The 16,018-nt window shown below is 40.0% G+C and overlaps 1 protein-coding gene across 1 annotated transcript in view; it reads left to right on the top strand.

Moving 5' to 3' along the window:
• Positions 1-16,018, top strand: part of fndc3ba (fibronectin type III domain containing 3Ba) — an 85,901-nt gene that overhangs the window by 12,730 nt on the left and 57,153 nt on the right. The window contains exons 2-3 of the mRNA XM_079262466.1: positions 9,560-9,705; positions 12,834-12,909. Of these exons, the coding sequence (XP_079118592.1) occupies positions 9,589-9,705; positions 12,834-12,909 (193 nt within the window). The 5' untranslated portion in view covers positions 9,560-9,588. The remainder of the gene's footprint in view (positions 1-9,559; positions 9,706-12,833; positions 12,910-16,018) is intronic.

The raw sequence follows: 16,018 nt of genomic DNA on the forward strand, positions 1-16,018 counted from the left end.
TGATGCTTAATTTGCCGGACTCATTCAATTTTCTCCTCCTCTGTCCCACACACACACACACACACACACACACACACACACACACACACACACACACACACACATTTACTGCCTGCTGTCTGCGGTATGACAGGCAGGACTAATGTTTGCTCTGCAGCAATAACACAATTAGGATTCCACACATTTCTCCCTCCACACACACATCACCTCTGGCCCTCCCCTTGTCTTCTCGTCCCAATTTTCTCCACTCTCCTCTTTTCCTCTCCCCTTTCCTCAGGTGTTATCTCTTTACCTCCATTCTTCTTCCAGCTTTACTTTGTATCTGTCCTTCTCTTCATTAACAGATTACTGTCAGTTCCATCTTGTGCAGACAGGCAACTAATAATATTTATTTGATAACACCTGATTACTTTGTTTTTCACAAAACTGCAGGGCTGTGTCAGCTAAGTGTCCCTCTGTGTGTGTGTGTGTGTGTGTGTGTGTGGACTGTAGCCCTGGCACAGTGATCCTATCCGGTCCACTGCTCTTCCGCTTGGGGTTTGATGCAGGTGATCTTCCACTACACACCAATTAACCTTTCTCTCTCTCTCACACACACACACGCACACACACACGAAAACACACACACACGCACACGCAGTTAACTTGAAATACTCCTATCTGACCTGAGTGTAAAATAGCCATTTCCTCTTCATTTTGTTTCCAAGGAAAACTGATGCCTAACCTACTCCTCCCTGTCTTTCTTCCCCATTCTCAGCTTCTCCTCATCTTTTCTTTGCTCTCCCTCCATTATGCTGTCACCTTTCCTTCTTTCTGACCCTGTTTTTGTGTGTTGCGGCTGCCCTCTTGATTCCGGTTTGGTGGTACGTAACGGTAGTCTTTCTCTGAGAATGGACTGCTGCGTCTTTGGGATTAGTGTCTTGACTTTACCCACCCAATACCACGGCAACGGCCTGCGAGGGAAGCTGGTGATTCTCCATGAACCACTTGGAGAGGAGAGCTGTATTTTGACAGGGCACTGGAATGTAATGAGGGCGGGGTCTTTCCAGGAAGTTGATGGCAAGAGTCATATCCTGGATTTTTTTTTTTCTGACTGACTTACAGAGTAGGCACCTTGAAAAAAACAGATGTTTTATTTTTTATTTTTTAAGGAATATGGAAATTTAAAGTTTTCTGCATTATTTATAATGAAACATAGCAGTTAACAGAATAACTTGAAAACTTAAAAAGCTTATTGTGCTCATAAAGAAGAGACAGGCCAAGAAAGGGTTGATTTAAAGTCACTGGTTCGTGTGTTTCTTTGCCCGTGTTCCTGGAAATCCATCTTGATGAGAGGATTGGCTGGGTTTGTAGATGGATGTGATGGATGGGAGGATGACAGGGGAGAAAGGCTTTGCTCAGGGTACTCATTTTGTATGTGTGCGCATATGCATGCAAACGTTGGAGGAAGGAGAGAAATGCTGAGGGTGTCGTTTACCAGGCTGAGTCCTGACTTGCCTGCGCTCTGATGCCCGGCATTTGGAGGAAAGAGGAAAAAAAAAAGAGTGAAAATGAAAGAGGAAAAATAGTTTTAACTCAGCAAGAACTTTGGAAAACTGGAGTAATCCACATTGGTGTTTTCTGCTGTTTAATATTAAATTAAATGAATTTAGAGCGATAACTGGATTTAATCAGACGCAATGAAATGCAATGACTGTAGTCATCTGTAGAAATAGACACATGCTGAACTATTCACAAGTTATAAGATGTGGCTACATTAAAAACAAATATTTGACATTTATTGTGCTCATACAGTGAGACAAAGGTCTGTGCAGTGAAGTCGCAATTTTAATTTTTGTATCATTATGTTATTTTCATCACATATATTGTAAATTAAGCAGGCTTGCCTGGTACAGCAGGGTTTTTTTTTAATTGCTAGCTCATTGTCACTAAACTTTAACTGAGCATTTGAAGTACCATGCTAAAAAAGTTGGAGCTGCTAAACTAGATTAAAGTGCTTATTTCTTTAACAAAGGACAAAACTTTTTTTTTTATCACCTTCACCCATGGTACCATCAAGGTTAAATGGGCCGAATAAAATCTTAAGAATATGCTTGTTAAGAGAATTTAAAGTTTTAAGCAACAGCTGGCTGATTGAGACTTTTAACACCATCAGATGTTTTTTTAAAATTTTTTTTATACGCTCTATCTCAGCTGTTAAGAGAAAAAAAAGTTGTGGCTTAAAGTCTTCAGTTTAGGAAGTTTGAAGAAGAGCTTGTTCATAGATGGTTTACAAGTGGAACACGTGTGCGCTCATATGTGTCCGTTGCATTCCACCCCACCCCGCTTTGAGTTCTTCTTCTTTGATGACATATCATTACGGCAATTACAGGGCAAGAGGACTTCAGCCATACTCGGGTGCTGAGACGCGCACACATAAAGGCGCTGCACAAAATGCACGCACATGCATATGCAGGCCAAATGCAGGTGGGCAAATTGTAGAACAAACTACAAATTTTAATTTCGTCTCAGATGCTTTCCTGCTGTCTCTCACTGCCCACCCACTCGCCCGCTCTCTTCCCTTCTTTCACACACACACACACACACACACACACACACACACACACACACACATGCAGTCTGCATATGTGCTGAAAGCTGCTGGTCAATGTGGGAACCAAAAGAGGTTCCATCGCTTATAAATCCCCTCTCTGTAGCTTCCAAGTGTGTGTGTGTGTGTGTGTGTGTGTGTGTGTGTCAGAGGAGACTGTGTGTCAGCGGACGCCAAGCACAGCATTCCTCTTTTGCCTTCGTCTCTGCTCTTCTTTTTTCTTTTCCCACCCCCTCCCTCCTTTTCCACATGTCCTCTTTTTTTCATTGCACCTCACTCCCTTCTGGTTAAAAGGTACCAACCGAATCTATGCGTTTTTGTGTGTATGTGTGTGTGTATGTGCATGTGTATTAGAAAGAGGGCGATTGAGAAAGAGAGAGCCCAGGTCTCTCCGAGACTGAATACCTTTTGTAAAAGGAGCTGCGGTTGAATGGGAGTAGTGTTGGTAGCACTTTCCCACCATATTTAGAAGCTACCCCCATTTCTCAAACACGCAAGCACAATTGCACATTTCAGCGCATTTCTGTGCATGTATTAAAGGCCATCGCAGACTAAAATTGTCAGCTGAACGGACTTAAGTAGGTTTCAACTGTGGTTTGTTTGACTGCGTTTGTGAGCGTTTGAGATTTTGCTTTGGCTCTGCCGGGAAAAGTCATTCAGTGCCGACACCTGAGAGCATTCCTAGCTGCTCAACACACCCTCTACGAGAAAGCAGATAGCTTTTACCTGTGTCTCTTCTCTCTCTGTTATCTCTCCTCTTCTGTATCACTTCTACATGCATGTTACAAATATCTGTTATTTCAATCCAAAACAAAGCATAATGCACGCTCTGACTTAAACAGGAAACATTATGAATGAAGCATTTCAAGTCCACTGAAAATGTATTCATCCTATTTTCCACTAAGTCACAGGAAACTATTGTCCCAACTTGAACTCTGGGTCATCACTGAAATCAGTGAAGTAAAGTTAGATCTGTATTCATGACTATTAAACTACACAGTGATGGACAATAACACTGGCCCCCAGATAGTTTCAATTCTCCATCTTGCTTCCTCATTTCTCTTTTTGTCTGACCTACCACTAGCGAGATCCACCCAAAGGAAAGTTCCCATCGCTAACAGATGCAAGATAGTCAGACAGTAGTTGGATGTGCTTGCACTTATATTTTCACCCACTCTGTGTATCTTGTTTGCATGCATAGAAAAATCAACAACAGCCTAAAAATGTTTGGTCTGGAAACTTTGAAACTGCGAATGTGTCAGGAATCCTGCACGTTTTTAGCTAAACTGTCGGTGTCTGTGCAGTTCTTCTTTGTGTTTACCAAACATGTATGCTAGAAAATTTACATTACTTGACAGCTGATTGACAGCTGGGTGTTTAAAGGGTTTCAGACGCAAAAATGACAGGATTTAAGCTACTTTCTTTCCTGTATTTAGCATTGTGGACAGGTGGGACCCACTAATTTTCAGCCCAATGAAAACTAGTAACTTGGTTTGGAGGCAGTGTGGATATTTTGTCTTCTTGCAATGATAAAACAAGACTCTAAAAACACAAACCAACCAATCTATTTAAACGCCCCACATCTATGCAAATATTCCTATCTTTTTCATGCCTCTTCGTCACACAGTCTCATTCCATATCCAGATTAGAAATCAAGGTTACTTAACTCCTTTTGGACATTTAATCAGACCGGTTCAATTTTGTGTCTGTCCAGCTTTTTAGACTTTTACAGATTTTTTTTATATCCGCTCCCTCACCTTTGATAATAGATGTTAGGGATTTAGTTTGTGATGTTAGTCACATGGTCAGAGTACTGTAACAAATAAATGTCTGATACTCTGACCCCTTGTTGTTTTAAAGACCAGCAGTTGTCTGGTATAATTCTTTGGAAGACTTTGATGTGTCATTTATGAATGAAATATATATTTAGCCTTAAGTTAGATGACAAAGTAGAAATGTTCAGTTTCTCATGGTTTTTTCAAGTTTTTGTTTGTATGAATGATGCAGAAAATAATATGGGAAATAGCAAAGTGCCTCAGTAGTTAGTACTGCTTCCTCACCGCAACAGATTCCTTGTTGAAACTATGACTGGTACCCACTTGTGCTGGGACTTTAATGAACTGGCAATTTATCCAGAAAGCAAACTGGAAACACCAAGTTACAGTGAGATAGGCCCCATGTGACTCTGGACGGGATAAAACCCAATGCACCGATTCACTTTTTGGGAGTTCCAATCCGATACCGATACTGATACCGATACCGATGCCAATACCGATACCGATAACGATATCTGAAGTTTGAGTATCTGCAGATACCAATATTTGCTGATATCAAATCTGATTATGTGAACATTATTGTGACTATGGTTATTGTTGCTGTTATCACTGTGTAAGATTTCATTAGGTTGTAATTAATTATCTTTCTTAAGTTACTTCACCAATACAAATAATAACATTACAGATCTAACAATTTCAAGTTTTATTTTGATTTGGCACATTTTACCCAAATACAACTATATATGTGCAATTTTGCAACAAAGATCTTGCTTTTAGTGTAAAAAAAAAAAAAAAAAAAAGTCACATTTTAACATTCAAGGCATTTATTTCTTTTAAAACGTAACCAAAGCTTGTCATCAAACACATCTGCGCTGACTTAACTGGTGTGGTATTGGCTATCGGTTGTGGTATTAGAACACTTTTATAATACCGAGTACACACACATGGTATTGAGCCAATACCGATAATGATATGTGGTGATACTGTTGAACGAGTTTATTTATGGATAAATTCAGTTACAGCTTCTAAGATCAGACATGATAAGATGCCAGGCTTTGATTTTTTTTATTGTTTGATGTATTCACAATGCTGTGTGTGCGTGTGTGTGTGTGTGTGTGTGTGTGTGTGTGTTTGTGTTTTGGTTTCTTTGGTTATTTGACTGGTTGTAGGGAGACAGAGGTGTGAAGCAGTCAACTGGAAGTAAGTCAGACAGTCTGTTAAGTTGCTGTGAATATCCATTATGCTTCATCAGGATGGGCAAACTAGAGTCATTGGGTGTGTGTGTGAGTGTGAATAAGGAATGGCTGTATGAGTAATGACTGTTGTGTTATGAGGTCAGAGCTGCCACTGGTGCTTCTGTGTGTGTCTGTGTGTGCGTTACATCTCGGTGTGCACTTTTCTCTATGCATCTTTTATGTCAGAGAGGCAGTTTTCATGCTTATACCAGACTTTCTGTTTAATGACAGAGACACGTGTACGTGCACAGACAGTCTTTCAAACACACATTCACACAAACATTCATAAACTTATACAAGCAGCTGATTGTTTTCTGCATCCAACATGGAACTTTGCAACATTTTATCCCTGTTGGTAATCAGTACCTTATTCCTCCCCCATTCCAAAGTGGAACTGAAACCAGTATATGTTAAGGTGTGTGTGTGTGTGTGTGTGTGTGTGTGTGTGTGTGTGTGTGTGTGTGTGTGTGTGTGTGTGTGTGTGTGTGCTTAGCTAAAATTATAAAGACAGCAATATTTGGTCATGATTTCAATGAGAAACATATGTCCTTATTGATTAAGTAACGCATTCAGTCCTCAGATATGGATGTTATATATGTTGTAGACAATATGTGCAATACACAACAGTTGGAAATAAACATGCATTTATGGCTGCTTTTCTTTCAACAGCATAACCATAGTTACACTAGCAACATGGTAGGTCACGGTCAACAAATGCATCAGATGAGCATTTTTCTGTTATTGTTGTGTAAATAGCCTCTAACCTATATATATTTGCACATCAGTTCCTTCAAATTACAGCAAAATATTACATGAAAGACATCATCAAGCTTAGAACCTTAAATATTTGCTAACCGTAAAAGTAGAGCAAGAAGTTTTATTTAATCTCAGAAGTTGGAATTTCTGAGTTTCCAGTAGCAAAAAAGTCAGCTGCAACATGCTTGAAATGTATGTTCCTAACTAGGTCTAACTTCTAATTCTAACAATAATGTAGCAATAAACTGTTCAATAGCACTTCGATCAGGGTGTGTCATGAAATTAGCATATACACTCCAGCTTTGTATTTAGCAGACAGGAATGAAACGTATTTAAGACCCAATGAGAAAACTTTAAAAGTGCAACATTTCAGATGTGTAGTACTGTATAAGGTTGGGCTAAAAAAATCTGAGTACTTTTTTTTAATTTTACATTTTATTAAAGGGACAAATAAAGACCTCATATTCAAAGAATTTAGCTTATCTGATCATTTTGTCATGGGTCGTGTCTTTATGAGTTAAATCAACATTTTTATTGTGGGAGGTTTAAACATAATCTTCATGACTGCATGCCCCGAGATGTAGATGTGAGGTTTAAAACATCCATTTAGGGTTAAATCTATGTGCGACCTAAGTGTGAAATCACATCAATGGCATGCACTGTTGGTTTTAGTCTTCTCTTTTCTGTGGGGATTTAATTTTGAGCAAAAATATTATATGAACCATTTGATTTTGATAAACACTGTGTGATTTGTAGGGAGGTCTTGAACTGTCCTCCTCCTCCTGTATTTTATCATGAACTACTTAGTCCCATCGTCTTCCCCTCAACTTTCTTCTCAAACTTGGTTTCTTCTCTTTTTCCTGGCAAAGCTGACAGTGGTATTACCATCTGTCTGTGATGTATTGTGTGTGTGTGTGTGTGTGTGTGTGTGTGTGTGTGTGCGTGCATGCTCAAGGTAGGATGGCCAGGCTGAACTGGGAACATGGCTCAGACGGAGAATTAAAGAGGAGAAGAACAAAGTCAGTCATTTAAAAGAGAAGATTGATTGAGAAATGGTAAAAGATGCTGAAAGGGGTTGTGTGAGTGTGTGTTTATGTACGAGCCCCAGCTGTATGAGACACTAACCCTTCCAGCGACCCTGTCAGAGCCTGAAGAAGACCAGCTGAAAGAAAAGACACACAATGACACACAGCTGTTTTTGGAGAAATGCTGTGTGCGTGCACATGCTCATGCACTCTGTGTGTCAGTGATGGATATCTAATGGCTTTCTTATTTCTTACCAAATGAAAAAAAATCCCACATAGATACATATTTCATATGTCACTTGTGTGTGTGTGCAGCTTATATAGACATCAATCAGTAGATCTTTAGCAGTGGCTTCTTTCACCAAACACCTACATCATATAATAATCTACTTCTGGCAACGAATGTGTGTGTTTGAATATATGTTTGTGTGTGCAAATGATGTGCAACTGCGGAGCACTTTTGGCAGCACTTCTTAGCTTCCCCGTGTGTTTGTTTCTTTCTGCAGACAGCATATAGAGCTTTAGTGATTTGGCCGTGTTTATCTGTGTGGTTTTTGCTGTGTGTATGTGTAAGCACACACACTTTGTTAAAGGTTTGGGTTAAAACCCTGATGAGGACCCCGTGCATAGCTGACACATGCCTCTTTGGTTTCTTTGTGCTCTTGCCCTGTAGCCGGTTTGATGATGCCATGTTATTTTCCACTTAAGATGAATGGCACTGGTTGCTGTTTTATTTTCTTCACGCTGATGTTGTTTGGCTTTTACTTCTATTATTATGCAAGCCGAGAAAGCATGGCCAGATTTAGCTTTCACTCACTCTGCATAGAGCAAAAACGCAGTTGACCCCAGAGGACCTTAAAGGTGGAGTATGTAAGATTTTCAATATTTTCAAAATAAATTACCCAAAAAAAATAATGTAGGTTCCAGTCTGTCCATATTTGATGTGTTATTAAATTACAAGTTTAATTCATGACAAAGACCCTTCTTAAATGTTTGCCTACCAGTAAAAAAAAAGTGCTTTTTGTCATTGGTCATTAATTAAACTTGGACAAATATGGACAGACTGGAACCTACATGTTCAAAAAACTATCTAATTATGATTGTAGTTATTTTATTAGTTAATTGATTTAGAAAATATTGAAAATCTTACATACTCCACCTTTAAGGGACCTCTTGTATTTTAGTGTGCTTTCATGTATGGGTAAAATACTCGTCTTTCTTTACTGTATTGTTACAGCCATGCAGTTACCTCTATTCACCAATAAGCTTAAGACCTTTTTTTTTTTTTTTTTTTTTTGAAATCCCAGGTCTCTTTTTTTCATTAGCTGTCTAAACAAGACCATAATCCCAAAGACTATTGTTGATGGTGAAAAGTTTTAAATTGATTGAACACTCATTTGTTTTCTTCTTCCCTTTTCATCATACCTTTTATTTGATATTAACATGATATGACTTGAGATCTTTTGAAGGCTATCTTACCCATGCAAACCAGTGTGCAACAAGACAAACATACAAGACGAAATTGGAATGAGTGGTGTTTTTTCCACCTGTCTACTTGTTCACCTTTGTTAAAATGAACTCTACATGTTGTTCATTGTCATTTTGCATCAGTGTGCATAGCTTGTATTTCATTCACCTCCATTGTAACAAAGATCCTTAAATATTGCCCCAAAAGCTTATTGAAATTACGATTAAAAACTGCACGACTGCTTTAAACTCATTGGAAACAGGGAAATTTGATAAAAGCTCGTCATCAATGCAAAGACGCTTCCATGCTCACAGGGAGTGGAAAATTGCTTTGTCAATGAGAAAATTGGATGATAAACACTTTTGGACACACATTGTCTGGTTTAATAGAGGTGTAGCATGATCTGGATATAATTGCAAAGTCAGTTTGGGAAATAAGAAGACTTGCTTTGTTGTTTGATGAAAGCCCAATAATCAGTGTTATTTTTTGCCTGTTTAGTGTGTTGCTAGCAGCTATAAGCAAAGTGTAACTGGGCTTTCTTACATTGTTGGATTTGTGTCTAACTTTTGAATTTTAACTATTATAGCCATCTATTTATTTCTTCTGGTCTCTATTATGTGGTTAAAAAGATGGAGATGTGATTCTGACATTTACTGCCTTCGTGATAAAACAATAAGAATGTCCTGTTTTTTGTCTCTGTACTTTCCCAGGTAGGGCAGTTCAGTCAATTTCTCCATGAATGTACGTCACAATGATGATGACAGACCAGATTCCACTGGACTTGGCTCCGCACCTCCCCCTGAACGGGGAGGTCCCTCTCATGCCTCACATGGTTAACGGTGACGCAGCGCAGCAGGTAAAAACAAACGCCGTCTCACACAGGTGCACATTTGCATCCAGCTGTCTTTGCAGGGGTGAATTTGCAAATGGAGCCATCTACCTTCAGCATAACTTTGCCGTTCACATATGTTACATTTTGCTAGGATACACATGAAGCCAACTTGCAGCTCTTCTCTTTGTTGTCATTTCACATTGCCACAGGTAATGACAAGCTTCCAAGCTTTTGTAACACAGAATTAGCCACTGCCAGGAATAAGACTGAGCACCTGGATAGATAGAGATTTATTAACATTCATTCAGTACTACAGTTAAGCAGCTTAAGCTCACTTGCTCTACTGATGAATCCAAGGCCTTAGCTTTAAATACTCTGGAGTTCGCTGCTTCTGTGGCTGTTTTATCAGATGCTGCGAAGCCAGCTGGATCAGCATCAAAGTACAAAACCCCACCCGAGCTGTGCACAGGCAAAAGGAAGCAATCATTGTAATTAAAAGCAACACAGTCACTTGACTTGGATTTAATCCTTTTGTCACAGACACAGTTTCACACTGTGTGCTTTTTGTGGATGAGGGATGGCAATAGTTTTTTTTTTGTTTTTTTTGTCATCCCTGTTCCCTCACAGCCGAAAGGAAACATGGTGGGCGTGTTGTGTGACACATAACATTTATGGGGATTTTGGCTGTAGTACACAGCAGTTAGGGAGCTCTTTTTATTGTAACACCCTGCAGTTTAAACTCGGTTCCCAATGTGGAATCACAGATCTAGACAGATGATTATAAAGATTTGAGTCAGCAAGTGTGTGTCCTTTTTCTGTGTACATTTGTTTTCTCGGTTTGTCGTGCTCCATGTGTGTTAGAGTGGATGTGTTTGTTTCTTCAAGTCTTTCAGCATCCGTGTGGGCACACTAGTCTGTGTTGAGTCTGAAGACGCTCTGATGTGTTTGTCTGCTTGCTTGTCTATCAGCTTTTCTGTCTATCTGCATTTACATGCCTACACGTACATATCGGTGTCTGTTGCCTCGGTGCAATGAAACTAGGAGACATACATGTGTACAGTTGTAAGGTTTCGACAGCAGCTCATTTTAAGATGAACTGCTGTGCGAATATGTTAGTTGCATTATTGATAATATTTAACTCAGAGCTAAACTGCTGATTACATTTGTCAAATTGATTTTTTAAGAGAAAAAATATAATATTTTTTATATACTATTGGAATTTTAAAGCTCACCTTATGATGTATATAATAGCCAATACTTTTCAAATCTTTTTTTGGTACCTATGATCCAAGTGGTAAAGTCCTTTTGATATGAATGATTGGGAATAATGGCGAGAAGTCTTTTCTGTTAGAATGGTAGGACTTTATTTTGTGCCTTTGACTGTGTTTTCTCTTTGGCAATCCTGTCTGGGACTCATGCTAACACTAGTACTTAGAGTAGTCGGTCATGCCAAAAGACAAAAATGAAAAAATTTAAATTGGTGGTTGCAACATAAGGCAAGGCAATTTATTCATTTTGTACAATTCAGCAAAGAGATTTAAAGGGCTGAAGAGGACTTTTAAAATGTTACAAGACACACTATCTCAACAATAGTAAACTGAAATAAAATAAAATAAGATGAAAAAAAGTATAAGTGGCCTTGCTGTGACAGTTCATAATGAAAGTCCACTGATTTCCTCCAGCCACTCAGCTACACTGGCAAACATGAAAGTATGCAGATTTGATCTATAAGAAGCAAGCGTTGCAGCAAACCTACTGGTCCCTAGAAGTTTGCTCCCTCAGATATCGTGCATAAAAGCTGAAGGCTTCTTGTCCCTGTTTAGTTTTAATGATGGCACAGAATGCACACCTTTTCCAGATGACCTGTAAGACCCTAAAAGGATCAGATATTTATATTTGGGCTGTAAACTTTTTAAAACTTTGATTTTAATATGAAAAGTCAGTGTTATGTATAACGTAAGTAACTTTTGCTTGGGTCGTGTTTTTACTCTTAAACGTGTGCAGTAACCACATCATGAAATACATAATTTATCTGCCTGACAGAAGGAAGCACACACAACAAGATCCGCATCCGCTGTAATTTATTTATACTCAAATAAGTCCTGGAAGCCAAGGTTAATGCCTTTGTGTTTTCTTCCGGAAAAAGGTCATTCAAAGGGGTGTGACAGAAGGGAAGGACATGCACCGAGTTGCAAAGCCAAATCATGGAGTGTTTCTAAAACTGCAGTGTTTCAACATGAAGACAGAATTCTAACAGCTTTTATGCTTAAAATGTTTCGTCAGTTAATCAAATATTTTACTGACTGGATCGTCATGACGTTTTTTACATTCACGCACGCCATGATCTTAGAATGTGCAGGTTTTAGGTATTCCCTCCACACACTCATGCCCACATGGTCCGATATTGGAGTTTTCTCGGTGCTTAGGTCACCATGTACTATGCTGAGGTTGCCATAGCAACAGCAGCCGCTGCAGCAGACAGAGCAGGAAGTGTGTGAGTGTGTGTGTCTGAGGAAGAGGAGCAGGTTAGCACTGAGATGGGAGAAGATGCGGAGACAGCAGGAGGAGTGAAGGACATGAGACTGCTACAGCAGCACACCTGTGGAGGATAGACAGAGCTGCGCTTGGGTGTGCATGCATGTGTGGCCGGATATGTGTGCAATGGAGGGTCACCTGTTTCATGTCTACAGCCACGTGTACACTCTCAACAGTCTGTACGCGGAGAACATGACGGTAGGGAGCAGGCATGCTTTTTTCAGGCTCGTTCTGGAAACAACACTCCGAAAGCGAAACAATGTTTTTCTGGCTTCATCCGTCACCTCATCCGTTCAGCTGAGAGACACGCATCTCTGTGTGTTATGTCTGTGTGTTCTGGTTTTGTGTTGAAACAGGAAAAGCTTTTTTCTCAAATACAGTTGTGTTACGAGTGGATTATTTAACACCACATTAGTATGTGTGAACTCTCAGTGCACGCCCTGATACGATGTCTATTATGCCTCTGCAAAATGATTGACTGCACACAAGGGACTCTATCATGTTGCATTGTTGTTCAAGATTGATGTATTTTTAGGATGGTATATACATGCTTAAATTAATTTATTTAATTTGCATGATTTCTTTTTTATAATGATGTTTTTCTTTGTGTTTGACAGGTCATTCTGGTGCAGGTGAACCCGGGGGAGACGTTTACCATCCGGGCGGAAGATGGTTCACTGCAATGCATCCAGGGTCAGTTTCCTCTTACAGTATTGTATTATATTACCATGTGACCTGGTCACTATTGTCTTGTGCATCATTGTGAAATAGAGTTATTCCCCATTTTTTGAACGTTACGCTTGCTGTATGAGTTTTGAACTTAAAATATATCAAGTATGTTGCAAGGCAAACAAAAGTTTTACTTTATGGAGAATTTTACCTTCCACTTTTCCTTCTGGATCAATCTAAAGTTTGATCCAGAAGACCTGGTGGGAATGCTCCCTAAATGAACTCTTAAGTGTAAAAGAGATACACTGAACCTCAATAATGCAGAAAGTAAGGGTGAAAAGAGGGACAAGGGTGGGTTGGCATTGAAGGGTGTAATCTCCCAACTGAAAAGTGCTTGCTTAAAGCAGTCTGCTCAACTGCAGAGCCAATGAGGCTGGGCAGCTGTAGCTGTACTCAGGCTGTGTCCCATGTCTGCACATGAAAAGCCTGGAAATGTGAGCCACTTAAAAGCTCTTAAAGAAGGAGGGAGATGACAGTAACATGGGATTTCCCCCCCGACTCTTTTGGAACTGTCTCACTTTGATGATGTCAGAGAGTGTAAGCTGCTGCTCAGAAACTTTGAAAGGATGTCTTTGTTTTCCTTACAATCTTTTTCCTACAATCGATCCACGTCTTCTTCCTTCAGTCTTTTTTCGCTTTCTCAGTTGAGAGAAAGCAGTTTTGGCTCAGACACAGTTTTGCGCGCCCCCCCCCCCCCGCTCATAAAACCCTCACCACTAAAGCACTGTTTGTAGTAACAAATAACAGCCAGCATCCATTCCTCTAACCACTACATAATTCAATTTTTACTGAAATCAGAAGGGTTGCTGCAGGCAGACCTACAGGCAGAGAGAAAAATGCTGTGATAAGATGAGTGGATGCAAAGATTTACAGATTCAACCAAAGATCTCGGACATGGATAAGTGACTTGTGGAAAGATGGTTAGAAGATGAAAGATAGAGAAGTTTTTTTCAGTCATACCAGGGTCAAATGAGAGGGAGAACAGGTTTTGATTGGCTAAAAACTCACAGTGTTGACACAGTTCTGGTCTGGCTTTGGTGGTTGTCTGTTTATTTGTACGGCTGCATGTGTGCCACTGTAAGCAACGCTGAGCATTGAAGGCACAGTGTGTCCATGTTTGCCTTTTTCTGGTGCCTTTTTCTTCTCCTACAGTTGCAGGCAGTTAATATGGCTGAAAGGTTGGTGGCTGGAGGTCAACTTTGAATGCAGATGTTATTAATGTGGAGGGCCACACACACACACACACTCCAACTCTTTCCCTCTATCTTCCTCACCGGGTTTAATGAGCAGTGGAGTGAGATGGTGTGTTTTGAAGACGAACTGAGCTGCTCTTTAGACCGACTCGGTGTGATTACTGAGACCTCAGAGCTTTGTGTTTGCACATGCTTGTGTACTTGTGTGCTTACATTAGTACTCAGGGTGCAAGTGTGTGTGACTTTACAGAGTGAGATTACAGAGACCTCAGGGCACAGCCGGGGAACGGCTTTTATAGAAAGTAACCTCTGTGTAGCTGCTGCACTGCAGTGCATGCATGCAAGCGTGTGTAGACACACTCGGGTGCTCTGCCACGACAGACCAACTCCGGAGACATCAACTCAGCAGCCAGAAAAGATTATACACTATCCACCCAATATCTTCTTCATTAGTCTCCTGTTTTATTCTCTCTTAATGCACACCTGGAGCAGAATAGATGGTTTTGTATTGAAGGGATTGATGCTTAAGATTAGCTGCATCAGTGCTAACAGCTACTGAATCCATTTAGCTAATTGGTTTTAGACTAAAACTTACCCTTATAGCTTAAGAAACGTTTAGAAATCACATATACGTTTAAATAACTCACAGTTTCCCTGATTTATACTTATTTCTTTTTAGTCGTTTTATGTCAGTGAGATGCTGCTGCCTTCCCTCTTCACTCCCAATGGCTGCCTTCCATTTTAATTCCTCGCTTTCATCTTTTAGGGTGTTTTTTTTTCTTCTTTTGGTTCCTTTTCAGCAGAACATCAGGTTATCTTAATCTTATCCTTCCCTATATCAGTCAGCTAATTAGCATTTTCCGTGTGTGTGCAAGTGCCAGCGTGTCTACATCCCCTGCTTAAACAGACTGACCTGTCAGTGCTCCAGGGGTCAGCTTCAACTAGTGCCCCCTCTTCAGCTCCCCCTTCCCTTTTTCTCTCCCTCCCCCCACTAAGACCATTCCCCTGAGCTTTCCCACACTCACATCAAAGGGCAAGACTCTAGAGGGTGTGTTAGAGCACCCTGCTCTGGAATGCGAGTGTGTTACCATGCGTTTGTGTGCATGCAAGTGTCTATGTGTGCTTTACAAGGCTGTGTTGGTTTACTGTGTTGTTTGGTCTTTGTTGAGATTTTATGGGGGGATGATGAGGCCAGGGGGTGAAGAGCAGGAAGGTGTGCCCTGCCGAGGAGGATATGACATCATGAGTCTTGGGTGGCTGCAGCAACATTTTTCATGCAGCTTTGTAATAGGCTGTGGTTTGGTTGGAGTCATGGCCGTCTGGCAGCCACGCTAAAAGTCCTCAGTTTATTGGATATAAAAATGGTGTCTATGCTTCAGGTATATAAGAACAAAACTGTGCCATATTTTCTCTAAAACCGACATGCAGTTGTAGCTTTTATGCTTTTAAAGGTGAATAGAAACTAAATGCAAGGGGACAGACCGCCACATGATCTCATTTTTATTGTTTCTCATCTTCTGTTTGATTGATATATTAATTCATTTTTTTCATATTTTTTTAGTTGTTTGTATATAACTATACTAAAAACAAATGTATTTAGCTATTATTAAGCAATTAATTAGTAATTATTAAAATGAATTTAAAGATTAATATTTTAAAAGAACATCATCTTAACAATTGTCTTTGATAGCAAACTGATATTAATTTTGTGCGATGGTTTTTTTTGCAGACTGATCCCTTAGTTCAGTCTCAGTGCTGCTGCAGTGCAGGGGCATGTTGGGAAATGCAGTCCTGCTCTCTGCTGCAGTCCTGTTTGCTATTTTTTTTTCTGAAAAACACATGGTTGTGTTCAGCGCTGCCTGTGTGACCTCTGTTTTGTG

Source organism: Telmatherina bonti, assembly GCF_933228915.1.
Source record: "Telmatherina bonti genome assembly, chromosome: 22".
NCBI lineage: Eukaryota > Metazoa > Chordata > Actinopteri > Atheriniformes > Telmatherinidae > Telmatherina > Telmatherina bonti.